The 15,983-nt window shown below is 35.6% G+C and overlaps 1 protein-coding gene and 1 long non-coding RNA gene across 3 annotated transcripts in view; one reads left to right on the top strand and one right to left on the bottom strand.

Moving 5' to 3' along the window:
* Positions 1 to 2,572, bottom strand: part of MANEA (mannosidase endo-alpha) — a 219,182-nt gene extending 216,610 nt beyond the window's left edge. Inside the window, exons 1-2 of one of the 2 annotated variants that reach the window (XM_084513168.1) lie at positions 2,435 to 2,572; positions 716 to 761 (exon numbers count right to left, since the gene is read on the bottom strand). In XM_084513168.1, the coding sequence (XP_084369294.1) occupies positions 716 to 723 (8 nt within the window). In that variant the 5' untranslated portion in view covers positions 724 to 761; positions 2,435 to 2,572. The remainder of the gene's footprint in view (positions 1 to 715; positions 762 to 2,434) is intronic. The other variant, XM_084513171.1, reaches the window with a different exon arrangement.
* LOC311433715 overlaps positions 1 to 15,983 on the top strand; it is a 690,320-nt gene that overhangs the window by 173,041 nt on the left and 501,296 nt on the right. The gene's annotated exons all lie outside the window — the stretch shown is intronic.

The raw sequence follows: 15,983 nt of genomic DNA, 5'->3' as shown, positions 1-15,983 counted from the left end.
TAAACAACAATGAAACAATTCAGCTGAGCATTTTTCTCTCTTCTGGATGCCAGCAGTTAGAATAGGACCTAAAATTACTGCAAGAAACAGTGTACCTATGTCCTTTCTCCCCACCACTAATGCTGTTTCTCAGAACTACATTTACTCTCTGTGTTCAGCAAATTTCTCTCTCGTTTTTATTTTAACATGTATTGTAGCTGTGCTGACCTGCAATTCATTGGTTTCTAGCTTTCACAGACATTCCTATTTTTAAAACAAAACAAACAACAACAACAAAAAAAAAACACTGGTATATGTTTTCCAGCTCACATGCCTCAGTAACATTTTCATGATACAATAAGACATATCATAAAGAGTATTTTCTGAATATGTCTATATGTCTCATAAAATGCTAAGCCTCTAAGTTTGTCTATAATTTTTATATTATATTTATATTTATATTATAATTAAATTATAATTTATATAAATACATATATTATATTATATATTATAATATTAATCAAACAACAATCTAATCAGTGAAAACACTTTTTTTTCAAACAAGTTTCTTTAAAATGTTAGGAATTCATGGGCATAATCTAAAAGATGACACAAAATTTTGACTCCAGCTCTATCAGTAACATTAATATGAAAACGGTATCAGAAATCAAGAAGAAGCTGCATCAGCCAGCTCATGAAATCCAAGTGGATACTACATTATCTGGAAGAACATTACCTTTTCATCTGTCTTCTAAAACCAGGCTCAGGAAAAACTGTCAACACTAAAAAGGATGGCATGCGATCAGTATGTATGAAGTTTACTTTATGAAGTTTTACTTCATAAAGTTTATCCACTGAAAATTAGCTTTAGAGATGATAGTGCCTCTTAGATGCACAGAAGTTTTAGGAAGCTGATGCATATTCTGCTAAATGATCCAGAACATTCTATTTTAAACTGTTATTTTGATATAGATTTGCAAAGCCAGGCTCTTCACACAAATTCACTGGAACACCATGTTTTGAAACAAAACACAAATACAAAAAATGCAATATGTATAGTGAGATTATGTTTCCAATGGGTGCTGGAAATTCAGGATGAAATACTGTGCAAGTAAACATAAGTCTTCACTAGGACCTATACAGCTAATACTACCTCCTACTGCTGTGTGGTGAGAGCATGGGCATGAAATATTACTTGAAATTTTAACCTTGTGACCACCTAGACTACTAGATTATGTACTCTACTGGCTAAGAAACCAAAAAGTCCATGCCTGAGACACTGTGTGAGAGATTTACCTGCCCTAACACACTTATACTATGATTTTAGAAAACCTAAAGCATTTTCAGTTTATAGCTTAAACTCCAAACCACACTAGATGGCAACTTAATCTCCCCCATACCCTGCCCCACCCACTTGTCCATTGAATGAACACTTGTCAGATGAGAAACAAATAAAAATTAAAAAAAAAGATTCCACTTCCAAATGTTGAACCTTAAGATAGATGAAAAGATTCAACCTTTAAAAATAAAACAAACAAAAAATGAAGAAACAAACAATAAACATCCAACAAACAAAAACATGGGAAGCAACTGCTTAAATTGGCTTAACAATTGTGCTCAAGAATATTGGCTATTTGGATAACTTGGCTATTTGGTGGCTATTTCCATCAGAAGTCAAGCTTGCCTTCTGATAACAAAGTGGTGTTATTTTGAAAAAAAATATTCTATGCTGGAAGAACACGGTGACATGCTGAAGATTACGTCACTTCAACTTCTAGATGAAACACTACTAATTTGTACACAATAACCCTGGTCCATGAAGGTGTGATGTGAAATAATAGTGATCACAGTGTAAGGATACCCCTCTAGTTACATTTGAAACATTTATTTAAAAGCATAGGAAATATGCCTGTTTATAAAACAGTGTAATAAAGTACTGACTACATTTAAATCTCAAACATCTTTTCTTAGCATTACTCATTCAAGCAAAACTGATTGATTTCAAAAAGTATTTTGGCTGAGTACAAAGCTATAGACTCTGTAAATATCTAGCCCTATCAAGGTGAGGAGGCAGATTGCTACAGCAAACATAATTAAAATTTTAAAACAGAGAATAATTTGGCTAGTAAATTTTAACTTATTAGTAGAACTACATCAGGAAAAAATGAAACGAACTCTCTCTCTAGCACCTGAATATACTCCCAAACCAGCTAAATAGAAAAGGTGTTGGGGGTGGGGGTGAGGGAGGGAAAAATATTCTCCAAGGTTAAAGATTTATAATGAAAACAAAAATAAATTGAATTCAACAGTTTGCTAACTGCAACCTGCTAACCTTATACAGATATATAAATTATATTAAAAAATAATAATAATAATAAAAAAATACAGACAAGAAAAACAGACAGATACCTAAGGGAATAGACAGAATTCTCACTGGCAATAGTTAGCCACTCACCTTTCTCATCCAGTTAAGCAATTAAGATGCTATTATGTTAAATCCCAGTGCCAGTGACTCTTCCTTTGTCTCAGCTTAGATGAATAAATGAACATGGACTATTCCTTCAGTTCTCTGCCTTTTTTAATTTACTGCGTATGCACAGCAGGTTGGCAGATCGTGTGCAATAAGTGTTAATTAAAGCTTCTGACATATTTTTACTTTTACTTTCTCCCCCCCTCCCTCCCAGTAGCATTTTAGGATCCTCCACATTATCAGCCAAATGCTACAAAGAAGTTCATGTGCAGTACTGGAATACTGCAGTATTCATACTGGAAAATCAGTCATTGAAGTCTTTGAGTATCAGCATGTTGCTTAAGGGTACTTTCTTAAATAGAACTGATGGAGAGAGGTTGAAAATCTGATAGATAGATAGATAGATAGATAGATAGATAGATAGATAGATAGATATTTCCATAATTGCATCCTGAGATAAAATAGGCCATACATACAGTTTTTAATAACTACAGTCTTGGTACTGACCACAGTCCAACAGCAAAAGCATTAATTTGAATCATAGAAGATACTTTATCCTGTCTCTGTGCTAGTGAATGTTTATTTACACAAAACATATAGGTCCAACATGACAGATATCTGTATCACAATGGTCTGGGGGTTAAAGTCACCTGCCTCTGAAAAGAAAAATTTGAACTTCTTTCACTTACGTTTCAACAGAGCATCATCATCACTCCCTAGTATTTCTTTCTGCTTGCTGCCCATGACTCACACCCACTAACCAGCTGGCTTAGCAAAAACCATTCTCCACTAAAAATTTCAGCAGAACTGGTATGTTCATGTTAAAAAAAAAAAAAAAAAAAAAAAAGTCTAGCTATCATGAACATGCATCCATAAAGGCAAAAAAAAACACATAGTACTGTTGAGAAAGTGACAACATTTAGATAACATTTCTTAGAGGTTATCATAATCCTAGATTATCTCCTTAAGCACTAAGTACACATACAAAATTCTATATTTTACTGATACTTTGACACTAAAATAATTTCTGCTTTACTAAGACTGCTGTTAGTTTTAAACAGGCTGCAGCTTTTTTGTCATTCATTGAATGTGAAATGATTTGGAACTTCATTTTGTTTCACCAGAGCTGAGAGCCAGATTCACCTAGCCAAGGACAGCATGAGGGTTGTGTCAACACAGAAAGCTCAGAAATTGTCACCACCATAACAAAATAACAAAAGTTTTGACGGTACAGTGTCCAGCTGACAGCAGAGAACAGAATACATTTTCAAGCATCTGTAGTTCTCACTAAAAGAGAAAAGAGGAAAAAAAAAAAAAAAAAAAAAAAAAAAAAGGCTTTGTCAGATTGCAGAGGCAGCTGAAGGGATTATTTTCCTGCAAATCTTTGCCCTGCCCACCTTCTGCTTCACATTCCTATCTAACATATTAGTGCAAGCAGCTGATGAGGGTGGTGGGAGAGTGTCATGTGAGTGGGATGAATGAAAGTCAGGGAGATTTGCCTTTCTTTGCAGTTTATGAAGAGGTTGTTCATGTTGTTTTTCTACTAAGTGCTATAGAGGTATATAGTGGGGAAGGAAAGTCTAAAGCATTCTGGAAAGAAACCAGAATGGTTGAAGTTACAGATCTGTGTATGCTAGTACGTCCTAGTGATGTTATGAATTTGGTTGGGAGAAATTAAGTTTTGTCAGAATTTGGATGATGGAGATGGTACTACTAACTGCAAAGAGATCAGGAGAGTCTGTAAAGTATTTTGTTGATAAACCATGGATGACCATGGGGGTATAATTTCTGTCTGTAAACTTCAGGATGCACTCTCTTCTGTCTCTGTGTTCATGTTCCTGTGTGGTTACCATAATAGTGTTGTTGTTATCTAGTATATGCTTAATAGATTTCTATTAGAGTCAGGGAGGGAAAATACTGTTGACATACCAACTGCAACTAAAATTGACACAAATTGATAATACCAATATAAATTCTTAATGCTGCTTCTGGTTTTAGGGTTAATAAAAATGTAATTGTGATTCTAGTGTCAACATTTTTCTCTTTGGATATTTAGATTACATTCAGTTAAACCTGTTTTTAAGTACTGCAAGTAGAAAAATCTGTTTCAGATTTTCATCAATTTTTTTAGAGAATGGGGTTTCTGTTTACCTGCTGTAGAGAGAAGAAAAAAAAAAAAGTGATGGCTGACTTTAGAGTCTCTGTAGAGGCTTAAGCCTTTTCATTTTATTCAGTTTTGCCAGGAAGCAGATACTATATACATACTCCTTGTTTTTCTAAGTGCCAACTTCAATCTCTCTGGAAGTTTGCCTTTTGCCACCATTCCATTTCGGCACAATCCATGCTCCTGGAACTGCAATCAGACTGAATCAGGAAGTGCTAGCAAAGAAGTATTTTTGCAGTATGTATTCATGGTGTGACAGCAGAATAGGAAAGAAAGCTCACAGCTAAGCCTTCCAACAATTCCTACTGAATTGTGCTTCTCTGAATTTAAGCCCACAGGTGCTTACTTAAATGCAGAAATCTAGAACTGCATGAATAATGTTTCTCTCTCTTTTTCTTGGGGGCTGAGAAATTTTAGATAGATGCCTAATAGAACTAGTGGAGACTTATTGAGTTGCTAGACACATTTCTTCCTGGCTTTTGGAGCTGCATTTTTACAATATACTTGAAAATAAGATTGCAATTGCAGGTTAAATCAGTTATTCAAATAATGCATAACATACTAATTCAAAGCTTCTTTCTCAATTTATACCACTGTGTTTGCATATATTCACATGAAATTGACACATTAAACTGCTTGAATATACTGCTTGAATAAATTAGTCCTCTAAAGAGATAGCATAGCATCTGTTCAATATTGAGGTTTTATGCTCTGAACAATGAAAAAAATCAAAACCAAACATATATTTTTAAAAAGACTAAAGAAGACAAAAATATACTTTATAGGTATATTCATAATCAAAAATAAACTTTATAGGTACTTTTATAATAACAAATAAAAACATTCTGAAAAACATAACACACACATTTAAATTGCACTTGTAACACATATTCCACTCAGTGAGATAAGATTCATGACTTTCCACCAGAGAATAATTCCTTTACTTTCTTTATTAATAAGTAATGCAGAACAATGATTTTCATTTGTCAGTTTTGCCTTTAAAAAAAAAAAAAAGGACTCTAAAATGATGTTAAATATCTATTTTGATTAATTCAGTGTAAATTCTCACAACTTGTAAAAAATATTTTGAAGACAGCTATATGTAAACTTGTTATTTTTTTTTATGAACATCAGAAAATTAAAGTAAGACTTGTGTCTTTTTTTAATCTATTAATCTTCCCCTCCCCCCCCCCCTTTTTTAATATTATTGAGGCATGTAAATTATAAATGGTCTAAAAATACTTAATTTTGCTACAAACACAGCTACATTTCCTGTGTTCTCTTAAAGCAAGGTATGAAATACTTCAGTAATTTATGTCTCCTGAGTCCTCCAAAGCACAGTTTGGACTGAGTCTATATGACAGCTTTCTTGATTGTGAATGCAGATGTCACTAGCTCTTTAGACTACTTATTTCTTTCACATGACATGTTACAACTTGAAGCCCCTGAACTGCTTATTGTTAATATTATAAGCAGCACAGAATGTGCACTTGACTCATGCACTTGTCATAAAGGAAGCTTGCAGTGCATTTATTCCTCGAGTTACTGCAGGCATTACCAATTGTGTTTCCCTATATATAAATATATATATATATATAAATCATCTCTATAAATACAAATTATTTAGGTTCCAAAGGCATTTAAATCTATTTGTTGAAGTCAGATGGATTCCAGTCTTGTAACATTAACAGCAATGAAACAAGACATTAGTGATTGAAAACATGCATCATGAGTATAATTTGCAAGTTTCCTGTTAATTTCATCCAGTATCTATTCTACAATGTTAATGTGTAAAGCATTTAAATATGAATATATACAGGGAAGAAAAAAGAAAAAAAAGAAAAAAAAAAAAAGAAAAAAATCAAGAATAATATATCATTCGTTATTTATTTGCATTGAAACATATATAGTTATTTTGTTTTTCAGCTCGTGTTTCCATTGGGCATGCACTCATGCAACATGCCAATTAGAATACTTGTTTTCCAAAATTTGTCACCTTATTTCTTCAAATGTGAACACACTGTCAGGTAGTGCACATCAGCTAGACTGACTACGAAGTGTGTTATCCTGGGCTGTGCTATGAAACATCAGATAGAGCTGGGAGCATCTCTCCCAGCTAAAGTGATTGGAGCTGACTTGCACTGGCTGAGGAGCCAGGCTTTGCATACTCTAACTGTGAAAAATGGACCTTAATGACCATCATTTAGCCTGTTTCAAACTTGGAATATAGAACTCTCTTCAGAGTTAATTACTGTGTGATGTGGTTCACTGTGTTAGGTTTTATTGCTTTATTCATGTAATTGCCATGTGTGCTAGCTTTCTTATCTTTCTTATCAAAAATGCTTAAAATATTAACACCGACTATTAGTTACCTTATTTTCTTCTGTAGTTTCTGGCTATTAATTGGAGACCATCCTCAAGTTTTCACAATAAAACAGTACTTTATTTTTCACAATGTTTACAGTATTGTGAAAACAGTATTGTTTTCACAATATTCATAGTATTTATTTTTCACTATAAAACATTACTTTAACAGGCCCACCAAAGCAAGCAAAATTAGTAAAGATAATATACTATGTTACAAAAAGTATCTGGTAGCAGAAAAAATCCCAGTTTATTGTTTCCTGGTGAAATTTCTCTCTTCCTAATAAATTGCTGGGTATTGTTATGAAGATGTGAGTTCTCAATGGACAAATTCAGAATTCATTCTTTCCACTACTGTTCCTGCTTCCTTAATTTGTTATAGGTAATATGTAATCTATAATTATAGATTATATAAATTATAATTATGTAATACATAACCTGTGGGATGTTTAGTTTTCAGTCCTTCTAACAGTTTAAGATGTTAGAGGTGCCTGAATCAGAATCAGTTGGCTCACCAGTTTCCAGCATTTGGGTATATTCATAAATAGGACAGACATTATAACATGTTATAATTCTTCTTTGTTTCATGGATCTTACCTTCCTACTGAGCTAGTCTGGAATTGAAGAAAAAAACAACAACAACAACAACTTTATTGAGTGTCAGCCATCATTTGTTTCCTGTAGGAAGTTTTTTAAGATTTTTTCCAGTAATGGATTGATAGTTTTGGTTCACAGTCGGAAGACTTGCTTTGGCTCTCTAGTTTTTGATTTAATACTTGGAGAAAGTTGTGATCTGATAAGCATAACTAATTTAGGAATGACAAGGGAGGTCAGAAATGACCTGACTGAACTTTATTAAGGAAATAATGGATGTTGTTAAATAAAGCCAAATTCCCCAGCCTACTATATTGTAAAAATCTAAGATTCTAGCCAGAAACAGCAGTACTTACTGCTTACTATAGCAGTATGAGAACAAGATTAATTCCCTTAAGAATTCACAGAATCAAAGACTGGTTAAGGTTTGAAGGGATCTCTGGAAGATGTCTGGAAGATGGAAGATATTTTCCAGGGAAACCTTCTATTGGCAAAGACAAGCTGCTGATTCCTATTTCTGGATGACAAAAAAAAAAAAAAAAAAAAAAAAAAAAAAGATTCTGTTTTGTCTTAACCTCAGAGCATTAAGTGGAATTTAAGAAGCTCTCATTCCAGCTGACACAGTCAGAGAAGAAAAGCAATGAAGTCAGTGACTGAATGGTATTTCAAGAATAAATAGGATTTTAGAGACCAAATGAATGAGGTAGAATAGTGGCACTGGCTTTGGTCATGTTCTGTCTTTGCTACAGTTTCCTCATCAGTCTCTACTCCTCCTAGCAAACGGCGCAATGCTTTTGTGTTGGTGTTGGATCAGATTTGCAAGGTCCTAGAACAGACATTGGAAAAACACCTACATTATACATATTTTTAAAAAAGCTAGGGATTAAAATCATATGATGATTAAATTTCCTCTTTCAATCAAACCTGAATTCATTTTCATGGGACAAGAAGGAGCACTTTTCTAGTTTTACAGAAAACCTCTTTGAAAAAACAACAACAACAAAAGAAACATGTAAAAGATTTAACAGCTGCTCACAAGTCATTCCCAAACAACTCTTAGAATGAAGAGTACTATATGCTCTACAAGAACCACTGTCCCATAGATTATGTTCTGTTAGATTATGTGTTTATTAGCACATCCTTCTCTCTGATCATTCAAACTGATACTGACAATACAGTTTTTTTTGAGTTTTCTGTTAGTGTACTTCCATTCTTTTCTGCTCTGTTCATTATTTTGTAGAGGCTGATCAAGCAGCCTTCTAATCCTTTCAGTTAGATTTCATTCCCCTTCAAATCCAGCATCAAAAAAATAAAAATAAAAAAAAAATCAACAAATGTTTCAGAAGATAAGGAAAACAAACAAACAAACAAAAACAACCATAGAGCTTCGGATTTCAATAAGAGAAACTAAATTTCACAAGAATTTAGAGGTTGCATTTTGAAAGTCTTATCTGAATCTGGTTAGTTCTTGCCCTATAGTACACCAAAGTTAGGTGCTTCCCAATCTTCTTGGGGAGGAAAAAAAGAAATGTAGTCATCCAACACTCCTTCACACACAGAAGGAATATGTGGAAGAATACCATATGGTCTGAAAGGATTAATGGAAGTGTTATCATTCAACACAGATATCCTCAAGCAAACTCCATGAATGAATTATTAAATACAAAAAAATATAGCACCTGCTGCAGCAAAGCTAATGGTGCAAATCTTTTAAAAACAAGAACTAGCCTCGGGTATAATCCATTAATGTATTCTGCATCTAGAATTTTTAGTTTAGTTCTTCAGAAGTCACAGATTGGGCAGCAAATGCATTGATTAAAGTGTAAAGTACTTTCACTTGTATAGAGGATAGGTCTGACTGTGCTTCTGTAATGTTGCCAGTCTGTTGTTTATCTTTGTTCTGACTGTGTGGCTCTAAATCAAGAAAAAAAGCAACTCAACATGAAGGAAAATAAAAAGAAGGTCATTTAATCACCCCGTTAGCTTAAAATGATTATTGATTCCTGGAGGTGATGTCTAATTCTGCCAGAAAATCCATTTCAGTAATGATTACTGCCCTATGCTTTATCTATTATCTTGGTGGTTATTATAAGTGGGAGTCTCCAGGGAAGTATATAGGTTTAGACCACTAATATCATATTTAATATGTTTTTAACAGAACTGAGTTTCAGATTCTGGCCTTTAACCTACAAGTGAAGCAAAAGTAGACAGGAAAGTGTATTTCACTGTAGGTCTAATTATTATATATATACTCCACTGGGATGTGGTCAACACGTACATGATAGATAAATATCATCTGGGACAAAGGCATATTGAACTCTTCATCAGTCTGAATTACCAGGTGCAAACAGCTCTCGCAATAACATACTTAGAAAAATTGCAGTACACTTTTGAAATAGTTATTCAACTTCCTGTTGCACTTTCCCAAATACTGTTCTCATCCTATGACATACATATCATGTTTTCCTTCTGGTTGCTCTTTCAAAATCACAATGATGTAAACTAACTGCTGTGGGAATAAAGAACTGCATACATACAGATACATCTGTACTACATTTATGTATATAAAGATGTCTCTAGTGTGGCTCATTCTAACTAGATTATGTAAATAATTAAGCTTACAAGGTGCACAGATAAAATTCAATGAATATTTAGGCAGAAAATCAGACTAAATCCTTTAATCTAGTCATCTTTTTTTGATCTCAATTTCTCTATATACCTGAATTTTCAACTATAAAAAGACATACAAAATGACGCATAAAATGGCTTATTAAAAACAAGCTGTTTTGTTATTCCATGGACCACTTCATATTACTCTGTGTTGAGCAGTTCATATTGACTTCCCCAACTTTGTGTACCAAAGGACCAGTATCAATCCTACAATTTTCCAGATCATAGCACACTTTTCTCATCAGTTTTAAAACTAGAAAAATACTATCATTCCATGGATCAGCTGCAGTTTTTTTCCATCAACTTTTGGATTTGGAGACTACAAAAAGACACATTCTTGAAAATAAAATTATTCTGCCTCACTCTCTGTTCTTTTTTTTTTTTTTTTTTTTTTTTTTTCCAAAAACTTTTTTTTTAAATGTTCTTTTAAAGAAAAGTGTTTGAAAAAGTAAATCACAAAACTTGAATTCTGAATTTTAATTCCTCTAACAGTATTTAAAATATTTTTTTAAAAGCTTAATAAGAATAATAACTTAAACTATTTATCAAATTCGTGACTGCTTCCTTGTTTACACCATGGTAAGTACCTTTACAATTAAAACAATAAAAATAAATCAAATCATTGCTTGATCTACCACAACTGACAGTTACTGTAGACTTGCACTTCTCAGGAGTAACATTTGACAACTCTTCTCTTTACTCCAAAGAAATCATAAGCCAAGAAAGATTTTTGGTTTGGGAATTGCACAGCATTAGATATGACCAGATGTCCAGCATCAGTGAATGGAACAAAAAGAGTTGCTGACCTGCAAGTTGTAGTCTTGACCTACTACAGATATGTGGGGTTTACAGAGCTTAGGACACAATCATATTTCTTTCTTTGGTATGTGCTCCCTATAGTCTTCTGTGAATTACAATAATAGCTAGCCCTTACATATCTTCCAGCATTTTGTGAAGACAATTTATTACTATTGTTATTTTACCCTGAAAAAATACATGGAAGATTACATGAATCTTTTCTTTTTGTTGTTGTTCTGATTTCTCCCATTTCCCACAGGGAACAGAAATCTGATCTAGTCAATTATCTTGTCAAGGCATTCCAGCAATAATAAGTAAGTGCAACTAATCTGTCCTCCAAGACTTTGTTTGAGATGAGGTGTCATTCACACAAGCAATAAGCCCAAATAGTTATGCAAACACTAATAACTGCACGGATTTTAAGTGGTTTGTATATAGGGTAGTGCAATGCCACTATCTCTAGGAACTCAGCAAATAATAATTTAGTATAATATTTGTCAGAAAAATGCTCTTATTTTTATCCTATTGATTTTTCTGCAAAATCACAGAATCACAGAATGGTTGAGGTTGAAAGGGACCTTCAGAGATCATCTAGTCCAACCCTCCTGCTGAAGCAGGGTTACCTCAAGCATGTTATATGGGATTACATGCAATCGGGTTTTGAGTATCTCCAAAGAAGGAGACTCCAATTTCTCTGGGCAGCTGGTTGCAGTGCTGTCACCTGAACCATAAAGAAGTTCTTCCTCATAAGTTGATGAAACCTCCTTTGATTCCATTTATACTCATTACGCCTTGTTCTATCACTGACCACCACTGAGAAGAGTTTGGCCCCATCCTCTTTACATTGTTCCCTCAGGTATCTGAAATGATTGATAAAATCCCCTCTCAATCCCCTTTTCTCTAGGCTAAACAGGCACAGCTCACCTATCTTTCCTCATAAGACAGATGCTCCAATCATCCTCGTGGCTCTGTTTCATGTGCTCAGAAATCCATTCTGAAACCCACCAGGTAAATCAGGAAAAATTATTCATGTAACACGTCTAATTCAGCACATCTACAGAACTCTAACGCCTAACTCAGAAAGAGTTATTTAAACTCAATCAACAGGGCTTTGGTTGAAACAACATGGGAAACTCTTTCTGCCCTGTCCACCTGCATTGTATTCCCAAGGACATTTATTAACTGTTAGTTGAATGCATATGCACAGCAGACAGTACCCTAACACAGACACATTCTTCTGTGTCACCTTTCAGCCTGACCCTGAACACTGAGTTGATTTATGAATTCCAGGTATGGCATTGCAACTACAAACTCCTGACTTTGCTTGCTGATTCACTCTCTCTAGGTTCAAAAAGTCCATGTTGGATTTCTCCCTTAATTTCCCATTCAGAAAGAATGGGTTAGCCTATTTTTTCAAGACGTTTGTTGGCCAAAGCACTGCAGCCTGAAAGTCAGAAGTCTTCTCCATACTACAGGAAGAGAGAACATCTTCAAGGCTAAATTTCCTGACATTTTGATACTTCTCTGATACCCTCCCAACACTGCCAACAAACTGATGGACTTCCAGGAGAATGTCTGAAAAAATGGCTCTTTATCAGGCTGTGGTTTTGAAGGCAGAAAGCAGCATCTGCTTTGCCAATGTAAGATACCAGTGTCTCATTATCTTCTTAATTCTACATTTGCTCATACCGTGGATCAAAATTTAAATTCAAAATTAGGAAACCTATGTAGAAAACAGTCATCCATCAGTATCTGTCTCTACCAAATGAGATTTTTCATGCTATGTGTCTTTGGTCTTTTGGACCATCCCCATTAATTCATGGAAGTACTCTTTCTTTTACTCCACCTTTTCCTAAACTTCACTTATGAAAATCATATTTAGGAGCACAGTGAGTTTAGAGCTCTTGATGCTCAAAGTAAAGAATTTGAAAGTACCACCTTATAAAATAGCTCAGGTATGGGTGCTCAGGTAGCCCAGAAGCCACCTATGGGAAGCAACCACCAGCCACACTTGCCTTCTGAGGCCAGGTGTTTTCAAACCATGTAATTCCTGCCCACTGGCTTATTTATTTCCTATTTGCCCTTGCATATTTGGATCAGATTCCAGAGGTTCTTTGGGCCAAGAAGGTTCTAATTCCCTCCTCCTGACACTGCAAACAATGCTGCAATTAGCTGTCTCTCCCCAAAAGGAAGAACTGTAGGAAGCCTGACCAAACCAAACCATGTTGAGAACCTATGAACTGCTTCATTTATACTCTAGAACACCTTGCCCTTTCTTGTTGAAATGGATGGTATGTTCTTTCTGCAACACCTGACCTTATTTGATCACTCTAGATGTCAGAGGAAATCAAGTCCTGCACTGTGCCTGGTGGTCTGGCTGCAGTGAGGAAACAGTTTGAGAATGGGCAGATGATCCCTTCAAGGACCACCCTTGCTCGCTCCAAGCACCAGCACAAATCTGCAAAGGTAACATTTTTAATACTAACAAATAAGGTCCGCCCTGCTAAAGAGCTCAAGGGAAAAATACCGTTATTTGCTTCATTCTGGGATTCACCGTCCTTGGGGGTGTTTAAGGAAAGGTTGGACTTGGTGCTTAGGGACATGGTTTAGTGGATGACGTTGGTGGTAGGGTGACAGTTGGACCAGATTATCTTGGAGGTCTTTTCCAACCTTAGTGATTCTATGATTCTATAATCCACTATTATCTGCCTTAAACAGAGAAGACATGAAAAAAATTGCACCCCATTTTCTTTCCAACTTTCTATGGTGTTAACTCTATACCTCCTCATGTTGTGTGACTCTCTCAGCTATTACACAGACTCAGGCTTGCATGTGTATGTCACGCTCTGACTTGCCCTCCTTGAGCCTCACCTATCTTTGACAGTTCAAACTTCTCAGTACGTGGATTCCTTGTGGTGCTTGTAACCTGATAAATCTTCATGGTACAGTGCCATAAAGGAACTGTTTGGGGTTACACCTCTTAAAATAGAATTGATTGTGACATCCTTTCACAGGCAGAAACAAAAATCCAGATTACTGTTAATTATGTGATTCTTTGTATTTGTCTTCAGGAGACCTCAGGTACCACTCAGCTCTCAGTATCAAACAACACCAGGGAAGCTGAATGCAGTGGAACAACCTCCAAAGAAGGCCCAGGGGAAGCCTTTCAAAGCCAAGAGGTAATTTTATCAATTAATAACTATATCATTCAGCAGGTATACAGAGATGCCAATCTTTATTTGCTTTGCCTCTTACTCCAACACTACTTGGTAAAGTAAGATCATGCTGTTCTGCCAATAGCCACCCTCCTTTGGCAGTGCATAACAATGGTTTTAGAACGATGTCCTACACAGTGTTGTTTGAATGTGGTAATGAATGGGGCTTCCCATTCACAGTTCCCTATGATGTTTAAGACATTGGCAGAAATATGGAAAATTCTTACATGTTGCACTAAATACCTCAGTAAAGCGAAGGTTTTGTGCACAGGTTTCTCTCAGGGAGTAAGTGACTCCAGAGACAAACAGGGCTTCTACATTGACAAAGCATACTGATGAAGCAGGTAAGAAGTAGCATGAGAGTAAAGGCTCACAAAAGAGCATGATGGATCAAGTTTTTGGCAACTGTTTTTACTTCCACAGATGTGGGACTGCTCTTAGGATACAGATGCAGGACATTGCTCCAAGTTGTTTGGTACCTTCATCCTCAGCTAAGCACATTCATTGATCTTGGTGGGACATGAGAAACAGGTTTACATGCTGGTACACAGAGAGGAGTTTGGCCTAAGGAGGTCACTTCAAATATGTGCTGAGCTGCTGGAAAGAACTGGAATGTTTGAGTTGTCTGAAGACACATGCGAACACTTGCCCCTGTATAGACAAATTTATGGATGATAAAGGCTCAATTTATAGCCAAGCAGAATAGGCCTGGAGACCATGAGCATGGTGTTGAGGTGCTGCTTCTGCAGTCTAGTCCTGGTATTAGAATTCATGCCTTTGGTTAACACAAAGACCTCAGTCCACTCGGAGCCCTGACATTCAGGCAATTCAGGTATGGCAAAACAGCAGGCGATCACATGTCCCTCAACAATTCTTCTGTCCATTTTCTATGTATTTCCTCTCCTCATATTGTTCATTGTTCATTCACTTTTTTTTTTTTTTTTATTTATTCTTTCCATTGCAGTAAGCAACGCCTCTAGGAACAAGGAAATCCCAAAGATTTCCACAGATGTTTGTGATCATGAGTTGGAAAGGACAGCTCAAGAAAAAGCTGTTCCCAAAGACAGAGAGACTGCAACATCTGCACAAGATGGAAAGGTCTGTGCTTTAATTAAAGGCATCTTCTTGTGTAACTTAGAACTGATCATAGAGTTTGAATTTCTATTTTCACTATGTAATTGCAATTAAAATGTAACCTGTGAAAGTGGTGGGAATATACAGAGCTTAGCAAATGAGGAACACACAGTAGTATTTATTACAGTCTATAACTCAGCGAGTACTACTATGTGACAAACACAACTGAAAGTAGAACTCAGACACTTCTGCTTTTCTTTTCCTTCTCTGCTGAAGGCAGCCTCTTCTTTCTTTGTTTTCAGTCTCTAAAAGTATATGTTTTCTGTCATTAGTTTTTCAGATGCAGAGGAACCATCAGTTTGAGAAGTGAAGGCAAGTATCAAAAAGGTGAGGGCTATCCAGACCAGACAATTCAGCAGGCACAGATGAGGGAAGCACTATGGCAGCACAAAGGCACAATGACATCTGCTGCTTCCCAAATCAGAGCCATTAATGCAATCATCAAGAACCGTGCACATTCTATAAGACGGCCACATCGCCAAGGAGTTGCTGGTCTACCAGTTCAAAATGTCTTTGAAGGAGAAAATCCAAAGTGTCAAAGAGGTGAAATCTGTACAGAGGAGATGCTCCCTAAGCCTAAGGAGCTGCAGATGAG

Source organism: Aythya ferina, assembly GCF_964211825.1.
Source record: "Aythya ferina genome assembly, chromosome: 3".
Taxonomy (NCBI): domain Eukaryota; kingdom Metazoa; phylum Chordata; class Aves; order Anseriformes; family Anatidae; genus Aythya; species Aythya ferina.
The sequence above is the reverse complement of the archived record's forward strand: the minus strand, read 5'-3'. Positions and strand labels throughout refer to the sequence as shown.